Below are 22474 nucleotides of genomic sequence, written 5' to 3' on the forward strand. Positions count from 1 at the left end.
AGTGCACGTGAGATTTGTTAAAGCTTGTAGCTAGCGCCCCCTCTACATCTTCTAGGTATTGCACAATTAACTGGTTAATTGTGCAGTTACTTTACGACCAGCTACATGTGCAAAATACTTCTCATGCGATAAAGCTCCAACCAGCTATAAAGTTACACCTCAGAAATATGTACTAACTTTACAGCTGATTGTTCCCCAGCTTTAATTTGCACATGTAGCAAGGTCTCCCCTGTGGCTGGGTGTCCCGTCTGATGACAGGGTTCCCAGCCACAAGGGTGCATCGTGCCCAGCTGGGGCTGGGAGTCCAACAACTAAGGGAACTCTCAGTCATGGCAGCTGCAAAAGCTATGTGGTGGCAGCATGTCTCTCCCACTGGAGCCTCTGAAGTTGGAAGATCGCATCTGCTGTGGTCTTCCAGCCTTGGGGGCTCCATGCACCACGAGGGCTGGAAGGTCATGGCTGCCATGATCTCCCAGGTCTGGGAGTTTCATGCAATCCCCCAGACTGGGCGATCACAGCTACTGTGATCTGCCAGTCCCAGGGGCTTCATGTACCCCTGCAGCTGGGAGATTGTCTTCTAGTTGTGGGGGGTATCCCCACAGCTGGGAGCCCCTCAACTAACCCCCAGCCACAGCAGCTTCCTTCTTACCAGTGCAGGGGGAGTCTGGGATCAGGCTCTCTCTGCACCAGTAATAAGGCATGATGGGATCTAATGGACAATCCCAAATTGTATCTCCTGCCATGCATGTGTGACGTGGCATGAGGTGTGATTGTGTAGGTTGTGCATTAGATCCTACTGTGCCTTTATCTACACATGTAGAGGGGCCCTGTAATGCAGCCTGCAATTTTTTTCAGATACATGTAATAACTGCCAAGTAAGTAGTGGTTATATATCTTAGCAAATGTATAAATACAGACATACGCACAGACTAACTACTTTGTTTTGGAAGAAGTTGCATCTGTTTTAAATCTGCTTTAAAAAAAGCAATTGCATAGGAAGCTGCAGTGTATTGTCTCTCTGAATGCTATAGAGTCCGTATTTATCTGCGGGTATATTTTGTTGTGCAGTAAAATATTTTGCTTTTGCATAGCAGCATGAAGAGGCTTGCACAAGTTTCAAAAAATTATGAATCCACAATCAGAAAAATGTCTAAAAAAGATGGTGTTGCAGTTTAAAATTGTCCCAGGGAAGCCCTGAACATCCCTGAAATCAGTTTTTATTATGCATTGGATAAGCTGATCTGTCCCTGACCCTGGAAGGATCTCATCTGCTGTATTTTTGTATGGATGAATGCTGTTGAATAATTTTTCTGCTGCACGCTGTTAGAAACAAACATGCTTCCCTTCAGCTTTAGCCTTGCAGAAGTTCCTGCTCCACCATATTTTTTTCTCTGGAATAAACCTATTTACTATGGCCTGAGTCCTAGTCTTCATGTATGCTCTTTTTTACAGTGTGCAAACCAGTTGTATTAGCGAGATGGAGGATCATGTTCCATACATTTTTGGTAGGCGTCTCTGTTGAGACCCGAGTGCCAAGGATAAGCTGCTAATGTTTACAGTGACTTTTTGCACACAGTAGTTCTGTGTTTCAGGCACTGAAGTGGATTTTTCTCATCTTCAGCAACAAAGGTCCAGAGCAGGCCTGTAGCCAGGGCATGAATGTGAAGCATTTCACAAGAGGAACTCCCCTTCCTTTCTAGTCTTTAATTGAACCAAAGGAATGGTGTGCCTCTCCACCCAGTTCCTGTTCTGTTCTCTGTCTTTTGGCTCGAACATTTTGTGGCCCCATCAAGAGTAAACGTAAAGGCAACAATGTCCGAATGCTACACGGTGCAAAGTCTGATTCCCATCCTGGGCTCTCCAGATGCATCTTTCACTCTCTTCAAACTTTTTATTAAGATTTATCACTGTTTGAATTGTTATGCTCACTTTTGAATGACCCTTACCCACAGGCTAATGAACAGGATTGTATACCTCATACCTCCTTCCTGATATACAGGAGATCCACTGGAATTGGGAAATATAAACAGAAACAATACAAGAGACATATAAAAGGCCCTGATTTCTCACGGGAGTCCATATAAGTAGATGTTACATTGTACTAGGAGCCCAACGAATTAAAAAATTTTCCTGTTCGAGTATCTTTGCAGGATTGAACCCAAATTCTATAAATGAGTTACATGCTACACCACTAGGAGCAGACCACTTTTTCCTTGTAGTTATATGAAGTTTAAATTTTTATTTTTTCTGCCATCTGATGGATGTGACAAAACATTGCTCTTTATTCTTTTAAATATCCAAAATTTGAAGGATGCTCCGAACATGTTAATGCAACCAGTGTGTGGTGACTGACGCTCATTAGCTTTGAAATAAGTGTCAAACTGTTATAGCTCCTGTTGATTGACACTCCACTATTGTGGATCCCACTAGATCCCTTTGGTATTCCCTGCTAGATTCACATGCTTATTGGAATAAATTTTCTAGGACTTCCAGAGTAGTTTATCACTTTGTCTATATATTATATATCCAGAAATAGGATACAATCACAGTATAAGATGGAAATATTGGTACATTCTGGACAGCCAAATAATGAATGAGAAGATTAAAAAACTGCAATTTTCATATAAATATTTTATTAATTAAATATTTCTTTTAAATTTTCTCTCAAAACTGCTGGATTCTCTTTTTTTTTTTTCTCTTGAAACATCATTTGGCTGTGAAATGTGCTCTCAAACAATCAGTGACAGTCTCTCTTTGAGCATAATGTTATGAAGTACATTTTGTTACTTTTTACAAAATGCATTTTATAACACTGCAAAATGAGCTGAGTCTTTTAGGCAAGGTAGGATTATATCTGTTGTTACACCACTTACAAACTTCTTTCCTTGGCAAAAATGTGTGGTATATAGTTTGAACATGATCGATTCTTTAACAATAATGGCAAAGTGTGCGCTACTCCTTTTTAACACTGGTGCGTCTCTTCTCCATTAACTTTGGGGCAGAAAAAATCTTGGAGTTTAGTGGTAGCGTGGTTTTTGCTTTGTTTTCCTTCTTCAAATGATTATCGGTAATTTAGGCCGAAGGATTTAAGGAAGTGTACTTCATCGGTCTGCTTAATGTAAAATATATAAAAAAATTGCAGTTTTAAAAATGTATCTTTTCCATCTGATCACATTAAGTATTTTGATAGTAGTATCACATATCTCAAATACAATACTGTAGAGATATATTTTTAATAAGCTAAAGTCTATTTGCCATATATAGTAAATACATTTTATTCATGTTGTTTGGTGCATAAAATAAAGTGGATTTTTGGAAATTATTTAGACCTTCCTAATACTATGGAAGTGGTAAAAATCTATATATAAAATATAATATTTATATGTGTGTATGTATATATGTGTGTGTGTGTATGTATGTATGCAACTATGTTTTGTAACACTCTTTTCACTCAAATGTGTGTGTGTGTACATATGTATGTATATTTATGTAGATGTATAGATAGATATATATGTAGTGAAAGGAAAAAGCGAGTCACGGAATGTATATAATTTTTTAAATGAGAGGTTACGTGACTTAACAGGAAAAATGTTTTCAGGGTCCTTTTTCCTTTTCCTCCTTCTTTTCTCTCTTCCTTTTCCTTTCAACATTGCACTGGATTGTTGTAAACAATACGCTCTTTGCCTTGCGCTGATATGTGGAAGCCAGAATATAAATACGATGTTAATCCCAAGCCAAACTGTCTGGAGCAATTTCACTGTCCAGCTGCAGGAAATAATAATGAGATATAAACAGTATCCTTGTTTAAAAATATGTTCTTTAAAAAAAAAATTTATTTTTATATATGTATATAAACCTTAGTGTTACTAAGGTTTTTTAAAAAACTTATCTTCAGCAATTTCCTCCATATCTTCGTATCTTAGACGAAGATAAATTATTTATCTCTGAGCTGGAGTGTTGAGACTTGATGTATTAACATTTGTGATGGGCTTTGAGGTATTTAACTGGAAGACAATAGAAATGCAAAGCATTGGTTATTATTAATCAATAATAATTATTATCAAGGTGAAGGAACACCTTGAGAAGCTGGATACCTTCAAGTCAGCCGGCCCTGACAATCTGCACCCCAGGGTACTCAAGGAGCTGGCAAGCATCATAGCCCAGCCCCTGGCACGGATCTTTGAAAACTCCTGGCGCTCTGGTGTAGTGCCCGAAGACTGGAAGAAGGCCAATGTGGTGCCGATCTTCAAGAAGGGGAGGAGAGTGGATCCGGCTAACTACAGGCCCATTAGCCTGACTTCTATCCTGGGGAAGATCTTAGAAAAGTTTATTAAAGAGGCCATCCTTGAGGGACTGGCCCAGGCTAACATCCTAAGGGATAGCCAGCATGGGTTTGTTGCGGGTAGGTCTTGTTTGACCAATCCCATTTCCTTCTATGACCAGGTGACCTATCACCTGGACAAGGGAGAAGAGATTGATGTCATATATCTTGACTTCAAAAAAGCTTTTGATCTGGTATCCCATGATCACCTCTTGGCCAAACTGGCCAGCTGTGGCCTTGGCTCCACCACGATCCGCTGGCTGGGAAATTGGCTCCGTGGTCGGACCCAGAGGGTTGTGATTGATGGCAGTCACTCATCGTGGTGCCCTGTGACCAGTGGGGTCCCTCAAGGCTCTGTCCTGGGACCCATACTGTTCAACATCTTCATTAACGATGTGGACATTGGAGTTAGGAGTGGACTGGCCAAGTTTGCCGATGACACCAAACTTTGGGGCAGAGCATCCACACCAGAAGATAGGTGGGTGATCCAGGCTGACCTGGACAAGCTCAGCAAATGGGCAGACGAGAACCTGATGGTGTTTAACACCGAAAAATGCAAGGTTCTCCACCTTGGGAGGAAAAACCTGCCGCACCCTTATAGGCTCGGCAGTGCTACGTTGGTTAGCACTACAGAAGAAAGAGACTTGGGGGTCATCATTGACCACAAGATGAACATGAGCCTGCAGTGCGATGCTGCAGCTAGTAAAGCGACCAAAACGCTGGCTTGCATCCATAGATGCTTCTCGAGCAAATCCCGGGACGTCATTCTCCCCTTGTACTCAGCCTTGGTGAGGCCGCAGCTGGAGTACTGCGTCCAGTTTTGGGCTCCACAATTCAAAAAGGATGTGGAGAAGCTTGAGAGAGTCCAGAGGAGAGCCACACGCATGATCAGAGGTCAGGAAAACAGATCTTACGATGACAGGCTGAGAGCCATGGGACTCTTTAGCCTGGAAAAGCCCAGGCTCAGGGGTGATCTGATGGCCACCTATAAATTTATCAAGGGTGACCACCAGGATCTGGGGGAACGTTTGTTCACCAGAGCACCCCAAGGGATGACGAGGTCGAACAGTCACAAACTCCTGCAAGACCGTTTCAGGCTGGACATAAGGAAGAATTTCTTTACTGTCGGAGCCCCCAAGGTCTGGAACAGTCTGCCAGCGGAGGTGGTTCAAGCACCTACATTGAACACCTTCAAGAGTAAATTGGATGCTTATCTTGCTGGGATCCTATGATCCCAGCTGACTTCCTGCCCTTTGGGCAGGGGGCTGGACTCGATGATCTCCCGAGGTCCCTTCCAGCCCTAATGTCTATGAAATCTATTACGTAGGTAAGAACTGGCTGGAGAAGATAGTGGGCTTTATTTAAGGAACAGTCAGGCAAGACACAAGAGGTAAAAAATACTATCTTCTGGTTATCAACTGCCTGTAGTTTAATGATATCTAAAGTGGATGCTGTACCTAGTAAAAGTGCTTTTGGAGTGAAACACTTTCATCATGTTTGTTAATAGCAGTTAAAAGATCTGGGTATGTAGAAGAGGTAACTTAAACCACTGAAAGAAAATTTGAAGGAGCATGAAAGAGATGCATAGTCCTTTGCAGAACGATGGCACTATTTGTATTATATGTAACATGAATGGGTGCTGTTGAGTGTGAAATGTTTGCTGTCTTTGGCTTGGTTTGATTTGTACAGCTGTGTTTCGTCTTTGGCAACAGACAAACTCTCACTAGATACTCACCCGCATAAAATCATAAAATAAACTCCCTGCTCTTTAAAGATAATGATCTGATCAGCACCTTCCTCTTTCACTTCCTGGAAACTGAAATTTAAGCATTTGCCTGTACTTGGAGGGTATCATGGCTGAACTGGATGTTACAAGAGCAGAGCTCTATCCTCATGGCTGCAAAAGTATTGTGTGCTTGTCTTGTGAAAGGACAAATAACCTCAAGTCTAGTAAGCCCATGGGCCTTGTCCAGACATGCATGGATGTTTGGCTCCTCAGAGACAACTAGCAATGGCGCACCTTGTGCTGCCACTAGTTGTCCACAGGGGACACCTCTGCCATGTGCACTTTGGCGCACAGCAGGTTCCCTTGGGTGGGGTAGAGGAGGCTGAGACCAGCACTGGACTGGCCCCAGCAGCCTTACTTGGGATCTTGGGGGCCTCCTGGGGCTGCAGCAGCGATGATCCTGCCATATGTAGCCTGGCCGGCAGTGGAACATGGTTCTAGCTGGCCAGGCAACAGCTTTGGCTGGCGCATGCAGCCACTGTGTGCTTTTTCCCCGCAGGTTTTTTTGACCCCTGGATATCCAGGGGTCAAAAACCCCTCCATGCTGCTCCATGTGGTTGCAGTGTCACATATTGCACAGCCATGCTTGTCTGGACACAGCCTGGGAGTTGTTCCAGTGATGTAATCCCCCCCAAATCCTATCCAAGCCTTTGCAGTCTATCGTGCTTCCCTTAGGAACATATTCTGTATGTTCTAATATCCTCTACTTACTAGCTTGTCTTCACTGCAAAGTGAGCTTAAATACTAAGAGGAGTGTTGCCCCTGACATGAGTCAATTCTCTGATTAAAAAAAACCCTGCATTCGGACAGAGTGCTGATTGTAATCAGTAGCATAGCTGGCGTGGGGAAAGGGATGCCAAAATAGCAGCTAACACAGCTGCTGGCTAACCATGCTGCAGGTGCCATCAGCCACCACTGCCCAATGTGCTGTTGCTGTCCAGGGCACAGAGCTGCTCTGTTACAGCTCTGATAGCAACTGAAATTCTCTGGTCTGTCAAGAGATATGGGCAAAACCTTGAGTTAACACACTGTGTCAGCAGGCAATAACAAGCCATGCTCATTTAAAGCTGGTTAACTTGAGTGCAGATAATTTTGATTACCTCTTCAGTAAAGTCATACTGCCAAGTTTGCAGCTCAGCAGCTATCTCACTTCACGTCAACCATGTGGTCATACTTCCTTAGAAAAGGTAGCTAAAACAGTATGTTGCGAAATATGTATAATGAACAATTGTAATTTTCCTGCATGGCGTTTTACAAGAAAGATGTATAGCTAGAATGGTAATGGTCACACAGTATTTGCCTAGTAGTAATTTAGTGTGAAATGGAGCTAGTTTTATTTTCATACTGAAGGTTTAGGTTCCATATTTTCTCATGTACCGTACACACCTGAGTAAGAGGTGTTTGTTTTTGAAAGACAAAATGAAGAAGAAAAACCCCTTTCCTAAAAAATCCTGGTAAGTGCAATATATTCCCAGGGAAGACACAGGCAGGTGCATTAGAGGGGGAGCAAAACAGTTTTGCTCCCCCTCTAATGCAGAGGGGCTGCTCTGTTAACTAGCTGCAGGATACTGTACTGCTGGCTGAGACAAAGTACTTGGCCTTCCTCTCTTCTTGAGATGAGCAGGGTGGACAGATCCAGCTGACTCATCAGAAGCTTCTGCCCCAGCACCTGGGGCTCTGTTCTGCTTTTGAAATAGTCAGTGTTTTGGGTTAGTAGCAGCTTCTGCAGTGCATGTCTCTGCTGGAGGAAAAGACAAAGCTGCTAGGACCCCCATGTGCTTACTATGCCACCCCCTATGCAGTACATGCAACATTACTTTCTTTTGCCCTCAACAAAGGCTTGTTCAGCAGCAGCAGCTATTACCATATTTCCGCACTTAAATTTTGCACCCCCATCTGCAGCAGGTGATTTGGGGGGGAAAGGGGTGTGTGTTACATGTGAAAAAATACAGTAATAAATTTGGAGTACATTTGGCAATTTTAGGCTCGGGTAAGTACTCTGATATTTTAAAGAAATCATGTCTCTGTTATATAACATATACTTTGTGTTTGCTTATTACATGTAGTTTAGAGCTATCCGTCATTTAGAAAAATGAATATCAAAACCAAGTTATCAATTCTGTTCAGTTTTACAGCAGCAGATTTTTCTTTTTTGCTCATCTGTCGTTATTGTTTCTAACTTGCCTCCTTTTAATTCCTCCAAACCTGTAAAGAAATGGGTAGAAACCAGTGGGGCAAGGCAAGGAATTACAGTTGGGAGTGAACAGCAGAGCTTTTAAGCAAGTGAAAACCATTTGTTTCCATGGAAGGGTTAACTGTCAGATTTCAGGTTGCCCTTTACCGCTTGGAAACTAGTACCAGCTCTGTCATGAAGAAAGCAGTTCACATGTGACAGCTAAACAGACAAATCCTGGGTTTGCCTGCAGCATCTTGTGTAGTTTCCAGTTACTCCCCTGCATGGTGGAGCTGGCAACCTCACCTCATGGATAAACCTACAAAGGCAGTCCTTTGTTTGCGTAGGATCACTTAGGTAGAATCAGTTGGGGATGTGGTGACGCTGAAAAGCATATCTGGTTACACAAGCAGGTGTGTTGAGCTTGAAGCGTGGGTGGAGGCTGAAGTTTCCTTATGCAGCTTTTTTTTCTGGAGTGAGTAATCATGTGGAACAACTGGAAGCAGAAACTTCAGAGTTATGCTTGTGCAGCATGCCTGCTGGTCAGACATCAGGGCCAACGCTTTGGAAAAGGATGTCCATGGCTGGCATCCTCTCGAGCATACTTTCCTGTAGGTATGAGTCTGTGCGTCTTAATCCCAGTGTTGCTTATGCACCGCACAAATTTGGTGTCCCTTGACTTATGTTGTTGAAAATTATTGGTCAAACTTTTAAGCGTGTGGAACATGAGGTTAGAGAAATGTATTTACAGTAGAGGAATGAGACGTATGGCATTTTAAGTACCCTTCATAAATACTGTTTTTTACGTCAGTCAGTGTGGGGCTTTATCACATAGACTAGGTATAGATGTTACGCTTTTACCAGTATCAGTGATTGGAAACCAGAACAGAAGTTTGGTGCACAAAACTAGTCTATACCCACAACAGAACAGAAGTTTGGCGCACACAGACTGGTTTTAAAATGGCAGAACCCAGTCTAGGATTTGTGCCCTCTCCCCTACCAAAGGGCAAACGTGTGTTGGGTTTGCTACTAGTATAACCTATGCTGCTTACAGAAAACCACTTAACTTGGATTGATTTTTGCCTTGGGCCTTTTTGAATGTCTGTATCTAGCCATAAAGTCTTACTCTTGGAACTCTGGCAGATTTAGAGGAATGATGGTAGTTTTGGAGACATAGTCTGCTACTCTCTGCCATTTCAAGAAATGATGCATAAGACATTCTGTGGTATGTGCTAAGCATGAAGATTTTGAAGAAGTGTAAATTTTGGGGAGGCTTATTGTAACTTGAAAGCTACAAACCTTTCAGGCGACTGGTGTTATCAGTGTAGCATGTTGAAAAGTGCTGGAATAAGTACACCCTGTGTTTCAAGTGCCAAGGTATGCTACTTTATAAGTTGGATTGCCACTGGACTGTTTTCTTTGGCCATCTGGAAATATCTGAGTAAAAGATACTGTTTCTCCATCATGGTCAAGAAAAAAAAAACAGAAGACCAAACAGGCCCTTTCAAGTTTCAGTCATCATATAATAAAATAAAATTAATGAATGTGGTCCTTTGTACTTTCTTGCTCATTAAAGGACTGCATTGCAACTTTTAGACATCATTATTTTTAATGCTCGTGATTGCTTTGGGCACTTCTAACATTTAAAACACTGTTATGTCAAAAATATGTACTTAACTTGCAATGCAGAGATTTTAATAGGAAGAGCATAGACATTTCTATCTAAACAATAGGCATAGACATTTCTATCTATCCAAACAGTCTTTTTTAAGTGCTAAGATATGGAAAGCACAATGAAGACTTTTTAACAGGAATGAGACAGCAAAATTACAATGAAATAACAAGGGCAGGATTTACAGTCAGACAACTAAGAACATGAAAAATATTCTGCCCCACTCTTTCTCCCCCCCATGCACAGATAATATGCACAAGACATAAATCTGTGTTGAAATTTTAGGACTCTGTGCAATGATACACTTATTGTTTCTGTTAGGCAAATACAAAACACTCCATTTCAGCTGATAAACTACTTTGTAAGTTTATGTTAAGTATATGTAGAGGGGAAAAGAATATTTTTCCCCTCTACATATGTGATATAATGTTTCCTTACCCCAAATGTGAAATGACTTCTATATTTAATTTAATATAGGATTATATTAGTTAAATATAGAACTATATTTTAATAAATGTTCACACATCTCTATCCTTTTAAGACAGCTTATTATAATTCTGTATCAGTTTTAATAAACAAATAACAACCAATTATAACATCACATTATTGGGACAGCAGCTTTGTCCAGTGGATAATCTTTGAGAGATCTAATGTATATTAGGGTCCTTACCTTCAACTTTTGGACAACTCTGCGAGCAAGCTTCCCTGTTTGTAAAATCAGGGTAACGGTCATTTTTCCTTTCTGTAGAATTAAACCTTTATATTCCTGTCTGCAAGCAGCAAACAATTCCTAACCTAAATTTCCTTCTGCTATAGATTAATGGTGAGCCAAGGGTTTTCTGAACTGAATTGTCATTAATAAAATGCTGTCTATGCTTAACAAATTTACTTCTCATACACTATTAGGTTCCATATTATATGTTCTACTTTCCCCCATCTGTGGGGAAATTTTCCCATGTTTTGCAATCTTCCATTTTTCCAGTTGTGGTTTTTGTACTATGAAGAACAGTGATTATCATTTTCATAATAATTTGATGTTTTTGTGTCGACAAAAAGCTCCAGTCTCAGGCATTTAGTCTTGATTTTGCTTCACCCGAGAGATGGCATTGATGTAATTGCATGAGAATGAGGCAGCAGAACTGCTGTTTGAAATCTCTTGTGAGTTAAAACTAGATTGATATTTCCAGCTTTATTGATTCTCACAGTAGACATCCAAACATTTTAAAGGATGTGGGTGTGTAGCTTGGTTCTGTTTGTCCCCTTTTCACATATGTAGTCTGATGCAATGTCAGTTGAATTGACTGACAGAAATTTGCATGATTACAGTCCCAAGGCTGGGATAATATTCAGTGCTGCTCATTCTGCTCACATATGAAGAGTGATGCTTACAGGGTGGTTGTTTACCATTGTCAAAGAAACTAGTCTACATAGTGGGGGAAATGTGCTCCCCTGGATCAACTGGATATAGCTGAGAATTGGTGATAGGATGAGTGTGGGGTGCCTTGAACAGCCAGCTGGATGTGGATGTGTGCTGGGGAGAATGACTACAATGTGGATAGTTTATTTTGTTTTCTTGCTGTAAATCACTACCACTACCATCACTCTCTGGGTACATACTTGGCCTCACCTTCAGACTGTCTGAACACCCACTGCTTTCACCAGCTGTTCCTGCTGTTTGCTCTTAGTGTCACCAGATTGGAAAAACAGAAATATTATATTGGAAATAAAAATTATTTCAGTTAACAAAAAAAAAGTACTGCACATGACAGAACATTCAAAATATGCCCATGTAAATGAGCTCCTTTCTTTAATATATGATTTTATTGCTGTAAACACCATACTTTTCTCCCTTACCTCCTCATACTTTAATATCCCATGCAATTTTCACCTTAGATTATCTTGTTCATTCTTGCTACATACTTGACTTCAGAAGCAAAGTCATGTGCCTCCAAGCAAGTCTACACATGAGGGATGACACAGAGACAAATTAAACGTAATCTGGAATTGATAAATTAGTCAAATATGAAAATCTTCTATCCCAAGCACTCTTTCCAAATTTTTAAGTTATCTTCTGTTTTGATCACTTTATAGTCAGCTATCCATTGGACCAGGGTTGAATTTAACTTCCAAATACATAATAATAATAATTATAAGTCTGACAATGACACCTGATTGCCATCCTGTAGGTAGGGCGAAAAAGTCATTTTAGATGTTTGCATTGACGTACAACAGCCCCTGTTGCAGGAGGAAGACCTGCAAGGAGACTCCAACTGGAAGTGTTGTTTATTTAAAAAAAAAAAGGGGAAATCTTTGCTGGGAGCGTCAGGCATGCTGGATGCAAGATCCTTAGTTGCCTTGACTTCAGCATGCATGAGTTCAAACACTACCAGTGTAGTAAAAAAAACTCCTTAGTCTAAAGTAACAAGCCATAGCCATGAGCAGTCACCATGTCAGTTTATTTTACACTGAAGGTCTAAAAAATCCTTCCCTTTGGAGTTGTTAGGATTCTTTTCAATTCCAAATTTTTAAGTTGGAGCAAACTTCAGTTTCCTTATTTACTTCTCCCTAGGATGGTTCACTGGGAAACATTGATGACTTGGCACAGCAGTATGCAGATTACTATAATACCTGTTTCGCTGATGTATGTGAGAGGATGGAAGAACTGCGCAAACGGAGGGTTTCCCAAGATCTCGATATGGTAAGTGGTAGAGTTGCAACTTGCAGTTGCAAGCTTTTGCTGTTTAGACCCCTGAAGAATATTTAGGCTTTGATTCTGGTCTCTCAAATGGAAGCTGCGCATGTACAGACCACAAGATTTAGATGATGCGTTAATGAAGCCATGTGGAATCTTAACAGTTCAGGAGTTCCACATGGGCTAAATCTGAGACAGGAACCTGCTAAAAGCATTGTGATTTTTTTTTTTTTAAATACTTAAGAAATCATAGAATTATAGAAAGTTAGGTTTGGAAGGGACTTCAGGAGGTCATCTAGTCCAACCCCCTGCACAAAGCAGGACCAGCCCCAACTAGATCATCCTAGCCAGAGCCTTGTCTAACCAGGTTTTGAAAACCTCCAAGGATGGAGCTTCCACCACTTCTCTGGGTAACCTGTTCCAGTGTTTAACTACCCTCCTAGTGAGAAAATTCTTCCTAATATCTAACTTTAATTTCCCTTTATGCAACTTAAGACCGTTGCTCCTTGTTCTGGCATTTGCCCCCACTTAAAACAGCCTAGCTCCATTCTCTTTCAAACCCCTCTTCAGGTAGTTGAATCCCTTTAGCAAAAGACTAATTACAAAATCTAAGTGAGATTCTTTCATTCTAGCTGATTGCTGCTGCCTTTTTTATTATAACATTCTTAAACAGTTGTTGAACACCCTAGAGAAGTAGGATGCATGTTATCATCAGTGCACTCAAGAGGGGTAGAGTATGAATTATTATTGCTTATGGTATTTGAATGATTTTAAAGATATTTTTTTAAGCTTGCAGATTTTTAGGAAGTTTCCTAGTACTACACAGACCCACGTTCAGGTCTTCAAATTTCATTTTAAGAGTATTTCTGAATCTTGTCCCCTGGTGTGTTTGATTTTGTTTGGGTGATAATGTGACAGATATAAACCAAAGTTGTTAGCAGGACCACAGAGTTTGTAAATAAATTTTAAGTTGCAAAGTTGGTCACTACCTTAGCTTGTGTAACAAGGTCTGAAACGATACAGTACATATCAAAACCAGAAGGATACATACGGTGGCGTTAATACTTCACACATCTTTAGCATGTGCTATCCAGTGATCTCTGGAGACTTTATAGACAACGCAGTCCCGTAAAGGATCAGTGAGATGGGTGGCATGTTTTGATCCTCTCATAATCTATGTAAACAAGGCAGTTGACTCGCCTAATGATACACAATTCTGTTTTGTGACATAGCCAAGAACAGACACGAGTCACCCGACTCTCAACATGGTAATCTTGCTGCAAGGTCATTCCTTAGCCCTGCTTTCCTGGAAGTGTAACATGCAGAGAAGCAGAAACGCATTTCTTTCGTAGAGGGCTTTTTTTCCTCCTAGGTTTTTCTTGACGAGCACAGAGGACTCGAATACTCCTGTCTTGCCCTTCTCCAACCCCAGCTCTCTGATTCCCAGTAGCAAGTAACTCTAGTATTAAGTAGCGCCTTCCCCACCTGCTGCAGTAAGTGTGCCTGATGAGCTGAACGGCACAAGCTCATTTTCTGTCTAAAGAGTTTAGTCGAAGAGCCCTGCCTCATGCAGTGCGGGTTTATATATTTATCAGGGTTACAGTTTGGTAACCATTAAAAACACGAGAGAGCTTTCAGGGTGTAGTTTTGAATGCTAAATACTGGTTGTTGCATGCACCCCTAGTGGGGGAACTTTGCATGGAGCATTCCACAACATAAACATTGAAGTCAGTGGAGCACTGTAGTAGCTCATTGTAATCCTGAGATCCATTGCTCTTCTCCAAGCCAGATAAGTATTGGCAGTAATGAAATCCCCTTCCTGGCACTCAGAAATTTTGGAAGGCAGCTTCTGTATTGGGTAATGAAGCATGCTTTATGGCTGCAGAGAACTCCCTTCCACTTAGACAGATGGGCCTAATTTGGCTCTCCTCATTCCAGAACTGAGCGGCCTAGGGAAAGCCATGTGAGCTTAATTAGCTCACATCAAAGTTGCAGAACTTTGTGGTGGGTTAAAGAGATGTGAGCTAATGCAAGTTAGACCTTGAGTGATCCTCTAGCTCTTTTCAAAGAGAAGTTACAGTCAGAAACGTGGTTTTGTGAAAATGGCTTCTTGGGGGTCTCTCTTTTAATGGCTTCCATATCAAGGCCCCTCTGTTTACAGGTTTAAAAGATCATTTGTTGGTTTGTTTTTGGGGGTTTTTTTAACTGCCATACCTATTAACGAAGAGGAGAGGAAGGCCTGATGACTGAAAATCAAATTAAAGTGTTCTCTCTCTTTATGCTACACCCATTCCTAGTATCATCATACCAATTTTGGGATAACTGCTAGTCATTATATTGATAATGCACAAGGTGAACAGATCCCAGCTCGCTCTTCTAGAGCTATTATTCCAGCAGTGCTGACAGAAGCAAAAACTCTGTTGGTGTCAGTTAAGCATGCAGACTTAGAAGATGCACAAGGAGCAGGGGATGGATATGTCAGTTTGACAAAATAGTAATTATCTATAACACTGTTTTAAAAACAGAAGGTGATTTAAACTGAAGAATTCCTGTTTGTGGCCTCAGGAGTTTCCACTCGGGGAACAGAAAAAAAGTCGAGACCAATTTGTTTTTCCTGAAATTCTTTTTAATTATGTTTTCAGAAAAAGATTATTTGCATATCGGTGAGTGGAGCCAGTTTTTTAGGAAAATTTAGCCCTGCCATTCTGTACTGCAAAAGGAATTATTCACAATTTTGTCACGGAGGCAAACTGAGGTATCCATTACAAGAGAGGTCCTAGGTTGGGAACTTCCTTGTGTTGGATACTGCCTAAACATGGGTAAAGAGACAGTCCCTTCCATTGCAGTTTTGACTCCCTGACATTTCTGCTGAGGGATTCTCTCATGCAGACCCCATCCACCCGTTCCCATTCAAACACTACAAGCTGGAGATGAGGTAAAGCTTCCCTGGTGGCACTCCCTGCAAAACTCAAGAGCTTTACCTGGTAGAAGGCAACCAGAGTGGGTGTGCCTGAAGGAGCTTCACTACCACGCTTCTGGGCTTGGCATGGGCATGGCATGCTGAAGAACATTCTTCTAGGGATGCCATCTAGACAAACCATGGAATACACTAGAGTGGCCTGAAGGTGGATGTATAACCAAACAACTGAAGATGGCCATGACTGGCACAGTGGCAATGTATATGGGGTGCACATGCACCCCCTGACAGGCCACGCTCACCGCTTAGGTGATGGGTGGGGGGCAGGTGGGAGCGCTGGTTGGGGAGCACTGGCCGGGGTGCGGGAGCACCATGGTGCTCCCGGAAGTGGCTGCAGAGCTCTCGGAAGCGGCCACAGCCACGGACACTTCTGGGAGCACTGTGGCCACTTTGCAATTGGTCTTAGGGGGACTCCCCCCTCCCCTGTCGGTCAGATTGGTTGCTGGGGGGGGCATGTGCCCCCTCTGACTAAGGTGGCACCAGTCTCCCATGCAGTTGCAGATACTGCTGACTCGGTTAAATGAAAGGTATTGTCCTTTGAACAATAATCATTGGAATGGAGGATGAACTCTGTCCTGAAACTGCCCTGTATTGTGAGAATTTGAATGAGTGTAGGAGACATTTTTTATATCTGGGTTTTATAATTTGCTCTGCAGTCAGCTCCCCGACCTTGCCCACTGGACTGTAGCCCTTTTAGCCCGGATTGCCTGCTCCAGACCTGAACAGCAAATACTTCATGAAATTTGTTCTGGAGAGCAATATATAGGGCATCAACAGAATGGTAGCTGCAGATGGTGCTCTCATAAACAGTAGTCATCAAGGATTTTCAGTTGTTCCCTGACTACAAGGGGGTTTTTTTACATTTTTTTTTAATTTGGATTTTTGCCTTTGTTTTTATAATGAAGAATATGCTGGGGTTTATGGCATTAATGTTTTGTGAACATCAGGGGTGTTGCCCACATTTTCAAACAGTTGGCCTATTCCTGTGCACCATGTGTGTTTTTGGCTTGAAAAAACAGCATTCAGAATAGAGAGTTGCTTTTTCAGGCTCATAATGGATGCGTCTCCAGTAATGTTCAACTGGACATCTGTTAAAATGCAGTTATGGCCAGAAAAGTGATTCTTTGTGGATGACACCTTGTTACTGCTTGTGTCTGTGTCTTTGGAGCCATATCTGCTCAGTTTACTGACAAAAACAAGTTAGCGGTGCTGTCAGCAGGGCACTGCAGATCTGATATAACTGCGAAAGAGCAAACTGCATTCTGTTGTCTCATCCATCACTGACAATCATCAGCTGAATCCTGATTCCTGGATCTCTGTTCTGACTGATGGCTTGTATAAGGTAAAGAAAGCACAGCTTGAGATTCAGATTGATGCATTGGGTGGTTGCGATACTGGCGGGTTAGAAAAATGATTTGACTTTTAAATCACACAGTTTAAAGATGGGTGATATTAACAAGCAATAAACAAGACACAGAGACATAACACTCTTTAATGACTGCTTTTATTAATTTTTTTCCAATTTGTGAAGAAGAATTCATCTGTAAAGATTTGTGGGCACCCCCATGACAGAAGAAGGTCCTAGTTTCTGGGTCCCGTTCCAAGGATTGTTTTGTTTATTTTGGCTAGTGATTGTAATGCAAAATACATAAGAAATCCTCAGAGCAAGAAATGGTGTGCCGAACTCCCCTCATTTCTCTCAGAGACCAGTCTTTTTACAGCCCCTTCTTCTGCTGTCTTTTTCATGCTCCGGGAATCTGGCATTTATTCATATGCAGTGAGACAAGAGATGGGGGCGAGAAGGTAGAGAAGGCCCTCGTCACACTCCTTCTGTTATTCTTTGCTTTTAATATCTATTAACTTTGCTGTCTACCACAGGTTTCAGTTATTCTCTACCACAAAACTGAATACCTCTGCTCTGTACATCTTAGTGTCATTATTCTGCCAATTTGCCTTTAATATTTGGATGGCAAATATTGCTTTGACTTGTTGCCTGCAAGGGGGTCCTCAAAATATAAATAGTTGTGAGGTTTGTTTTTAAGAAATCTAGAGAACAGAAAATGAAGTCCCTACAGAAGACAAGGATAAGATCTCAAGGGTTTACAAGCATTACCAGTTAGACACACATAGGAAGAAGTAGTGTAGTGCATATGGTCTTATGAGGATTGCTTTGCCCTAACACTATTCAAGGATTCTTTCTTTTTTTTGCTTGCTTGCTTGCATATGATGTGTATAAAGTGGATTTATGTGCATATGTAATATATAGAAAGTAGATGTCATTTGTCTGCAGCCTTGGACTCGCAATTTCTTAGGGTTTATCTACACTAGTAATTTCAGAATAACTTTTCTAAGGCAGTGTTGTCAGCAGCAACCATAAAAGAAATTCTACTATAGACTGAATGCCTTTCTGTCTCCTCTTGGGCCCCAAGTCAGCAAGGCATTTAGGCACAAGCCTAACTTTAAGCACTCAAACACAGTAAAGCATCTGCTTTAAGTACTCTCTTGCACCAGGGTCTAAAACAAGAAACCAGTCAAATGTTCTCTAAGCTGGTGCTCTTTTTATTACTACCAGCATTCATTGTAGCTGCACCATTGCTAAAGCCAATTTGTCATCACCCCAGCATGGGTGCACCATTACATCCCTCTTAAGTTGCAGAGTAATGGTGGTTAGATGACCTGAACTGTATTTTTTACATACATTTTGTGGCGTGCCTGCTTTTTTTTGTGGGGAAGGGTGGGGGGGTTGGAGAAGAAACTTAGATTTAACATGTCTGGGTTTTCTAGAAGTTACATTTTTTGACAAAGTGATAAAGGGGCAGTTTCTCTTAAGTGACTTACATTTTCAGTCTTAGTGTATTTATTTGTAAGTGGGTGATATTTATTCAGTGGTATAAAATAGTAGACACATTTAGCAGAAACTAGTTAGCAATTGCAGATTACAAAATCCCGCCTAGTACTGTAACTGTCTGAGCAGCCCATATTTTCCCTGCTATTCTCTATCTTATAGCACCATCTGTAGTGATTTTCTTGTCTTTTAAATTCAACTGGACTTTTACTTTGAACCCAAGATCAGTTGAATTTGTTCTTACTGTGCTGTTGTTTGGTCCTAGAAACACTGCATATCTGGTGGAACTGACAAACTAGATTTGTATTAACTGTGTGATTTAATCTCATCAGAGCCTGAGGACTTTATAGAGGGAAAAAATGGTTGGGTAACTTCAATTCCGTGTGCATGTGAATGTATGTTTCTTTTCCCTCTCTCCCCTCTAGATTTAGGTGATGAGATAATGATGACAAAGACAGGAAGTATCCATGTTACACAATGTGAAATATTGGGTACATTTCATTATAGAGGGAAAAGTTACTTTATGAAAATCAAATGCAGAGCAGACCACTGAGAAGTTATCTTTAGAAAGGCTATCCAAACCCCAAAACAAACAAGCTTTTTGTGACTTGCAGCTGGCTTCATTTCTCATTTGCATATTACTAGAAGAATTCCAAAATGCCAGTCAGATTGACACTAATCTGAGAGTGATCGCAATGCAAGCAGACAGACCACAGAGGAAGAGGTGGGGGGAGTAGCTCCAGAATGCTGTGGAGTTATTCATCAGCATCTCTGAATGCTCTGCAATGTACCAAGCCTTGCTTTTCAAACAGCTACCACTTGAGGGTCGGTGGCCCCAGCTGCAGCTAACCCTGGGTCAGTCCTGATGACTTGCTAGATACAGAGGTTACATTTATGAAGTCAATACACAGAGGGGAGAGACCTAGTAGGGAGCGCATCGGTATTTATTTAAAATGTATATTTCCTGGTAGTCTTGTATCAATCATGACTAGTAGTTGTAGTATACGGTTGGCAGTCATGGTAACCCTATATCAGGACTGTATGGGTCTGATACTTTTCTTCATTGGTCCCATCAGACTCTATAGGAATTATTGACACCATAAGGTGTCTTTAAATTGGAGTAGGAGTATCATAAACTGACCTGTCAGAAAAATGGCACTAAACCAAACAGAGGAATGTCCCTCACCACCAGACTTTTCTCTTCTTTGGCATAATGGTGTTTTTTCTTTAAAGTTTAAACTCCCCAAGCAGATTCCATTTTCTCTCCTTGGAATTGTTGCTCACACACTTCAATCAATGCATCTGCATATGCTGAAGCTGACTGATGACAGTACAGATTCAAAATGTCAGCCTAATACCGCATTTACTCCTGCTTTTTCAAGGCTTTTGAATAAATTAACAAAGCCAGTGATCCTTGAGGAATAATAAAGGCATTATTTGAAATAGATGTTCAGGAATCACTCAGGCATTCAAAAATTGTAGCTATAAGAACAACGTCAGCCTTGCGGGTCACTAGAGGAACGTATGCATCCTAATCAAGAATAAATCAAGAGCATGTTCCAAAGTGAATTAGAAACACATCATGAATATTTGTGAACATCTGGTTGTGTTTTATTCAGTCTGTTTTTCCAGAGCAGAAACATGTTCCCCCCACCAAAGATGCCCAGAGGAAGGCAGGCTTCCATCTGTGAATTCAAAGAGATTGGTTTCTTTTTTCCTGTCTGTCCCTTCCTCCATAATGTAGGTTCTGTTGCTGCACAGCTATACTCCTTTGATCTCATCATGCTTTATCTTTTCTCAGCTTTTATATAAGTTTTCTCTTTCAGTACTGTCACCTGAAGCGCAGAGGGAAATGTTCTATGGCACAAAAGGTAGCCTATGGATTTTGGATTTGGTGGGATATAGAAACTAGTTTGGAAAGATTGATCAATACCCAAAGGATTCATTCAATATATGTTTTCCTCAAGATAACACGTGTAAATTTTTCTCTTTTTTAATAGATTTCTGTATCATATGAAAGGAAGCGAAGCAATGTGAGCTTACTGTTGTTAGTATTTACCTGATCCTGAATCTTCTCTGGGTGTTAAAGCAAACTGAGTGTTGGGCAATAACAGCACTATGTCCTATATAACTATATGAGCCTTGTTACACCTCACACTGTGAGCTGCACAAATATGGATGGATGCTAGTGCTAGCTCACATTTGGAGCAGTTGCATGTTTAGGCCAGCAGGGGCCTGGAGGCTGAAATGTCCTAGAATGACTATATCTTAATGCAACACAGGGTGGGTAACACAAATGAGAGCTAATCCTGCCCTGGAGTGGCTTAACTTCGAGCCACACAAGAAGTGCGTAAAACCAGTTTCAGGTATTGAATGTGCAGATATTTTGGGTGGCTCCTGGATTTACTGTGTAACAAGACCCTATGTGAAAATGTACAGAAGGACAGAATTTTGTTAGGGCCTTGTTGCACATTGCACTTTGAGCTCAAATATTGTTCACTGTTAGTGCTAGCTTGAGTTTGAAGCAGTCACACCTTTAAAGCTAAAAACTTTTCCTGACTGTCCCCCACTTGTACAACTGTGACGTGTCACTACAGGGCTGTGAGCAGGAGCCTGACTGAGACCTACAGCTGTGAGTTGCCAGGACAGGGTTGGTGAGCCAGGACGTGCTTCTGTCTCTGCTTCAGGTAGGGGGCATGTGAGAGATGGGGGGACAAGGAGGGGATGAAGCTAGGATGTGGAGAGTTAATGAGATGGGAGTAAATAATGGAATGGGAGGTAAAAAGGAAATGAGGGTGGGGGAAGGGTGTTGAAATTATGGGAGAAATAAAGTGAATTTTAAAAATAGAATTTTAAAAAGAATAAAGATTAAGTAAACTAAAAAAAGTCTCATGTTTTATTAAAATGGGATTTGGGTGTGGGGGTGCTGGTTGTGCTTCCTAGGGTGGCTAAAAGGTGGGAGTCGTCAAGGGAAGGTGCTTTTGGGGGAGCTACTGCCCCTGTCCTGGGAAGGAAGCCCCAGCTCATGGGGATGCAATCCAGCCCCCTACTTCATTTTCCCCATCCAGACCCCACTCCAGGACTTGTCTGTGCCCTGTGACCTGGCTTGCTTGCATGTACTGTGCATGCTATTGGCACAGAGTGGCACCCCTGGAGGGGGGCAGGGAGGGGAGAGGGAATTCAGGGAGTGCAAAGTTTATCCACACAGAACAAGAGGGTGAGGGAGGGAGGGAGGGAGCACTGCCCCTGGGATGCTGGATGACTGCAACTTGGGCAGGTCATCTTAATGGAATACAACCTGGGCAACATGAATCAGAGAAACCTACCTTGGAGTGACACTTTTAGGGCACCTAAAGTGTGCTTGAAACAAGTTTTAGGTTTTTAATGTGTGAACAATCCAGGGGTTAAGACCTCCAGGAGCCACCTAAAATTAATATGTAAAGAAGTACTTACTTTCTTGGAAAGATGAATAACTTTCTGTAATACAGGGTATGAAAGGTGTAAAAATAGGAATTAGAAACTGATTTAAAATAAAATGGTTTCTAATGGTAAATCATGCAGCAATAAGGTTTGAAATGTGAGGCCCTCATTAACAGACTTGTTAATAATACTTGTGTCTCATTTTCCTGTTTTGTCACTGAATTTCCCAAAGAGGCAGCAGTTGTAACCAGTTGATATAGGCCTGTATGCATCTGAATCAAAGAATTACCTAAGGAACAAGAAGTCAAACAGTAGATAATCAAATTAGGAAAGTTGTCCAAGACAAACAAAGGTGATAAGAAAGCTAAGGTGATAAGACAATCAGTGAAAGAACTTTTGTTTTGAGTGGAAATCTTTCTGTCAGCTAGCTCTTGGTCCATCTCCCTATTTGTTTAGGCCCCCCATATTCATAGTGTCTGGGTCCTGCTTCGCATTGGCCCTTAAATCTGCAATGAGATCCTGCAGACTTATGTGAATGAGTTGCAAAAAAAGAATTCAGACATAAGAAAACCACATTGCTTTTTGTTA

The 22474-nt window shown here is 41.4% G+C and overlaps 1 protein-coding gene across 7 annotated transcripts in view; it reads left to right on the forward strand.

Annotated features, from left to right (window-relative positions):
* SASH1 (SAM and SH3 domain containing 1) overlaps window positions 1-22474 on the forward strand; it is an 840287-nt gene that overhangs the window by 678152 nt on the left and 139661 nt on the right. For 5 of the 7 annotated variants that reach the window (XM_090041059.1, XM_090041065.1, XM_090041087.1 and 2 more), the window contains exon 2: window positions 12522-12650. The exons of the other annotated variants lie outside the window; for them this stretch is intronic. In XM_090041059.1, the coding sequence (XP_089897185.1) occupies window positions 12522-12650 (129 nt within the window). The remainder of the gene's footprint in view (window positions 1-12521; window positions 12651-22474) is intronic. 7 annotated transcript variants of the gene reach the window in all.

The sequence above is a fragment of the Crocodylus siamensis genome, chromosome 1 (assembly GCF_052110815.1).
Source record: "Crocodylus siamensis isolate JL-2025a chromosome 1, ASM5211081v1, whole genome shotgun sequence".
Taxonomy (NCBI): domain Eukaryota; kingdom Metazoa; phylum Chordata; order Crocodylia; family Crocodylidae; genus Crocodylus; species Crocodylus siamensis.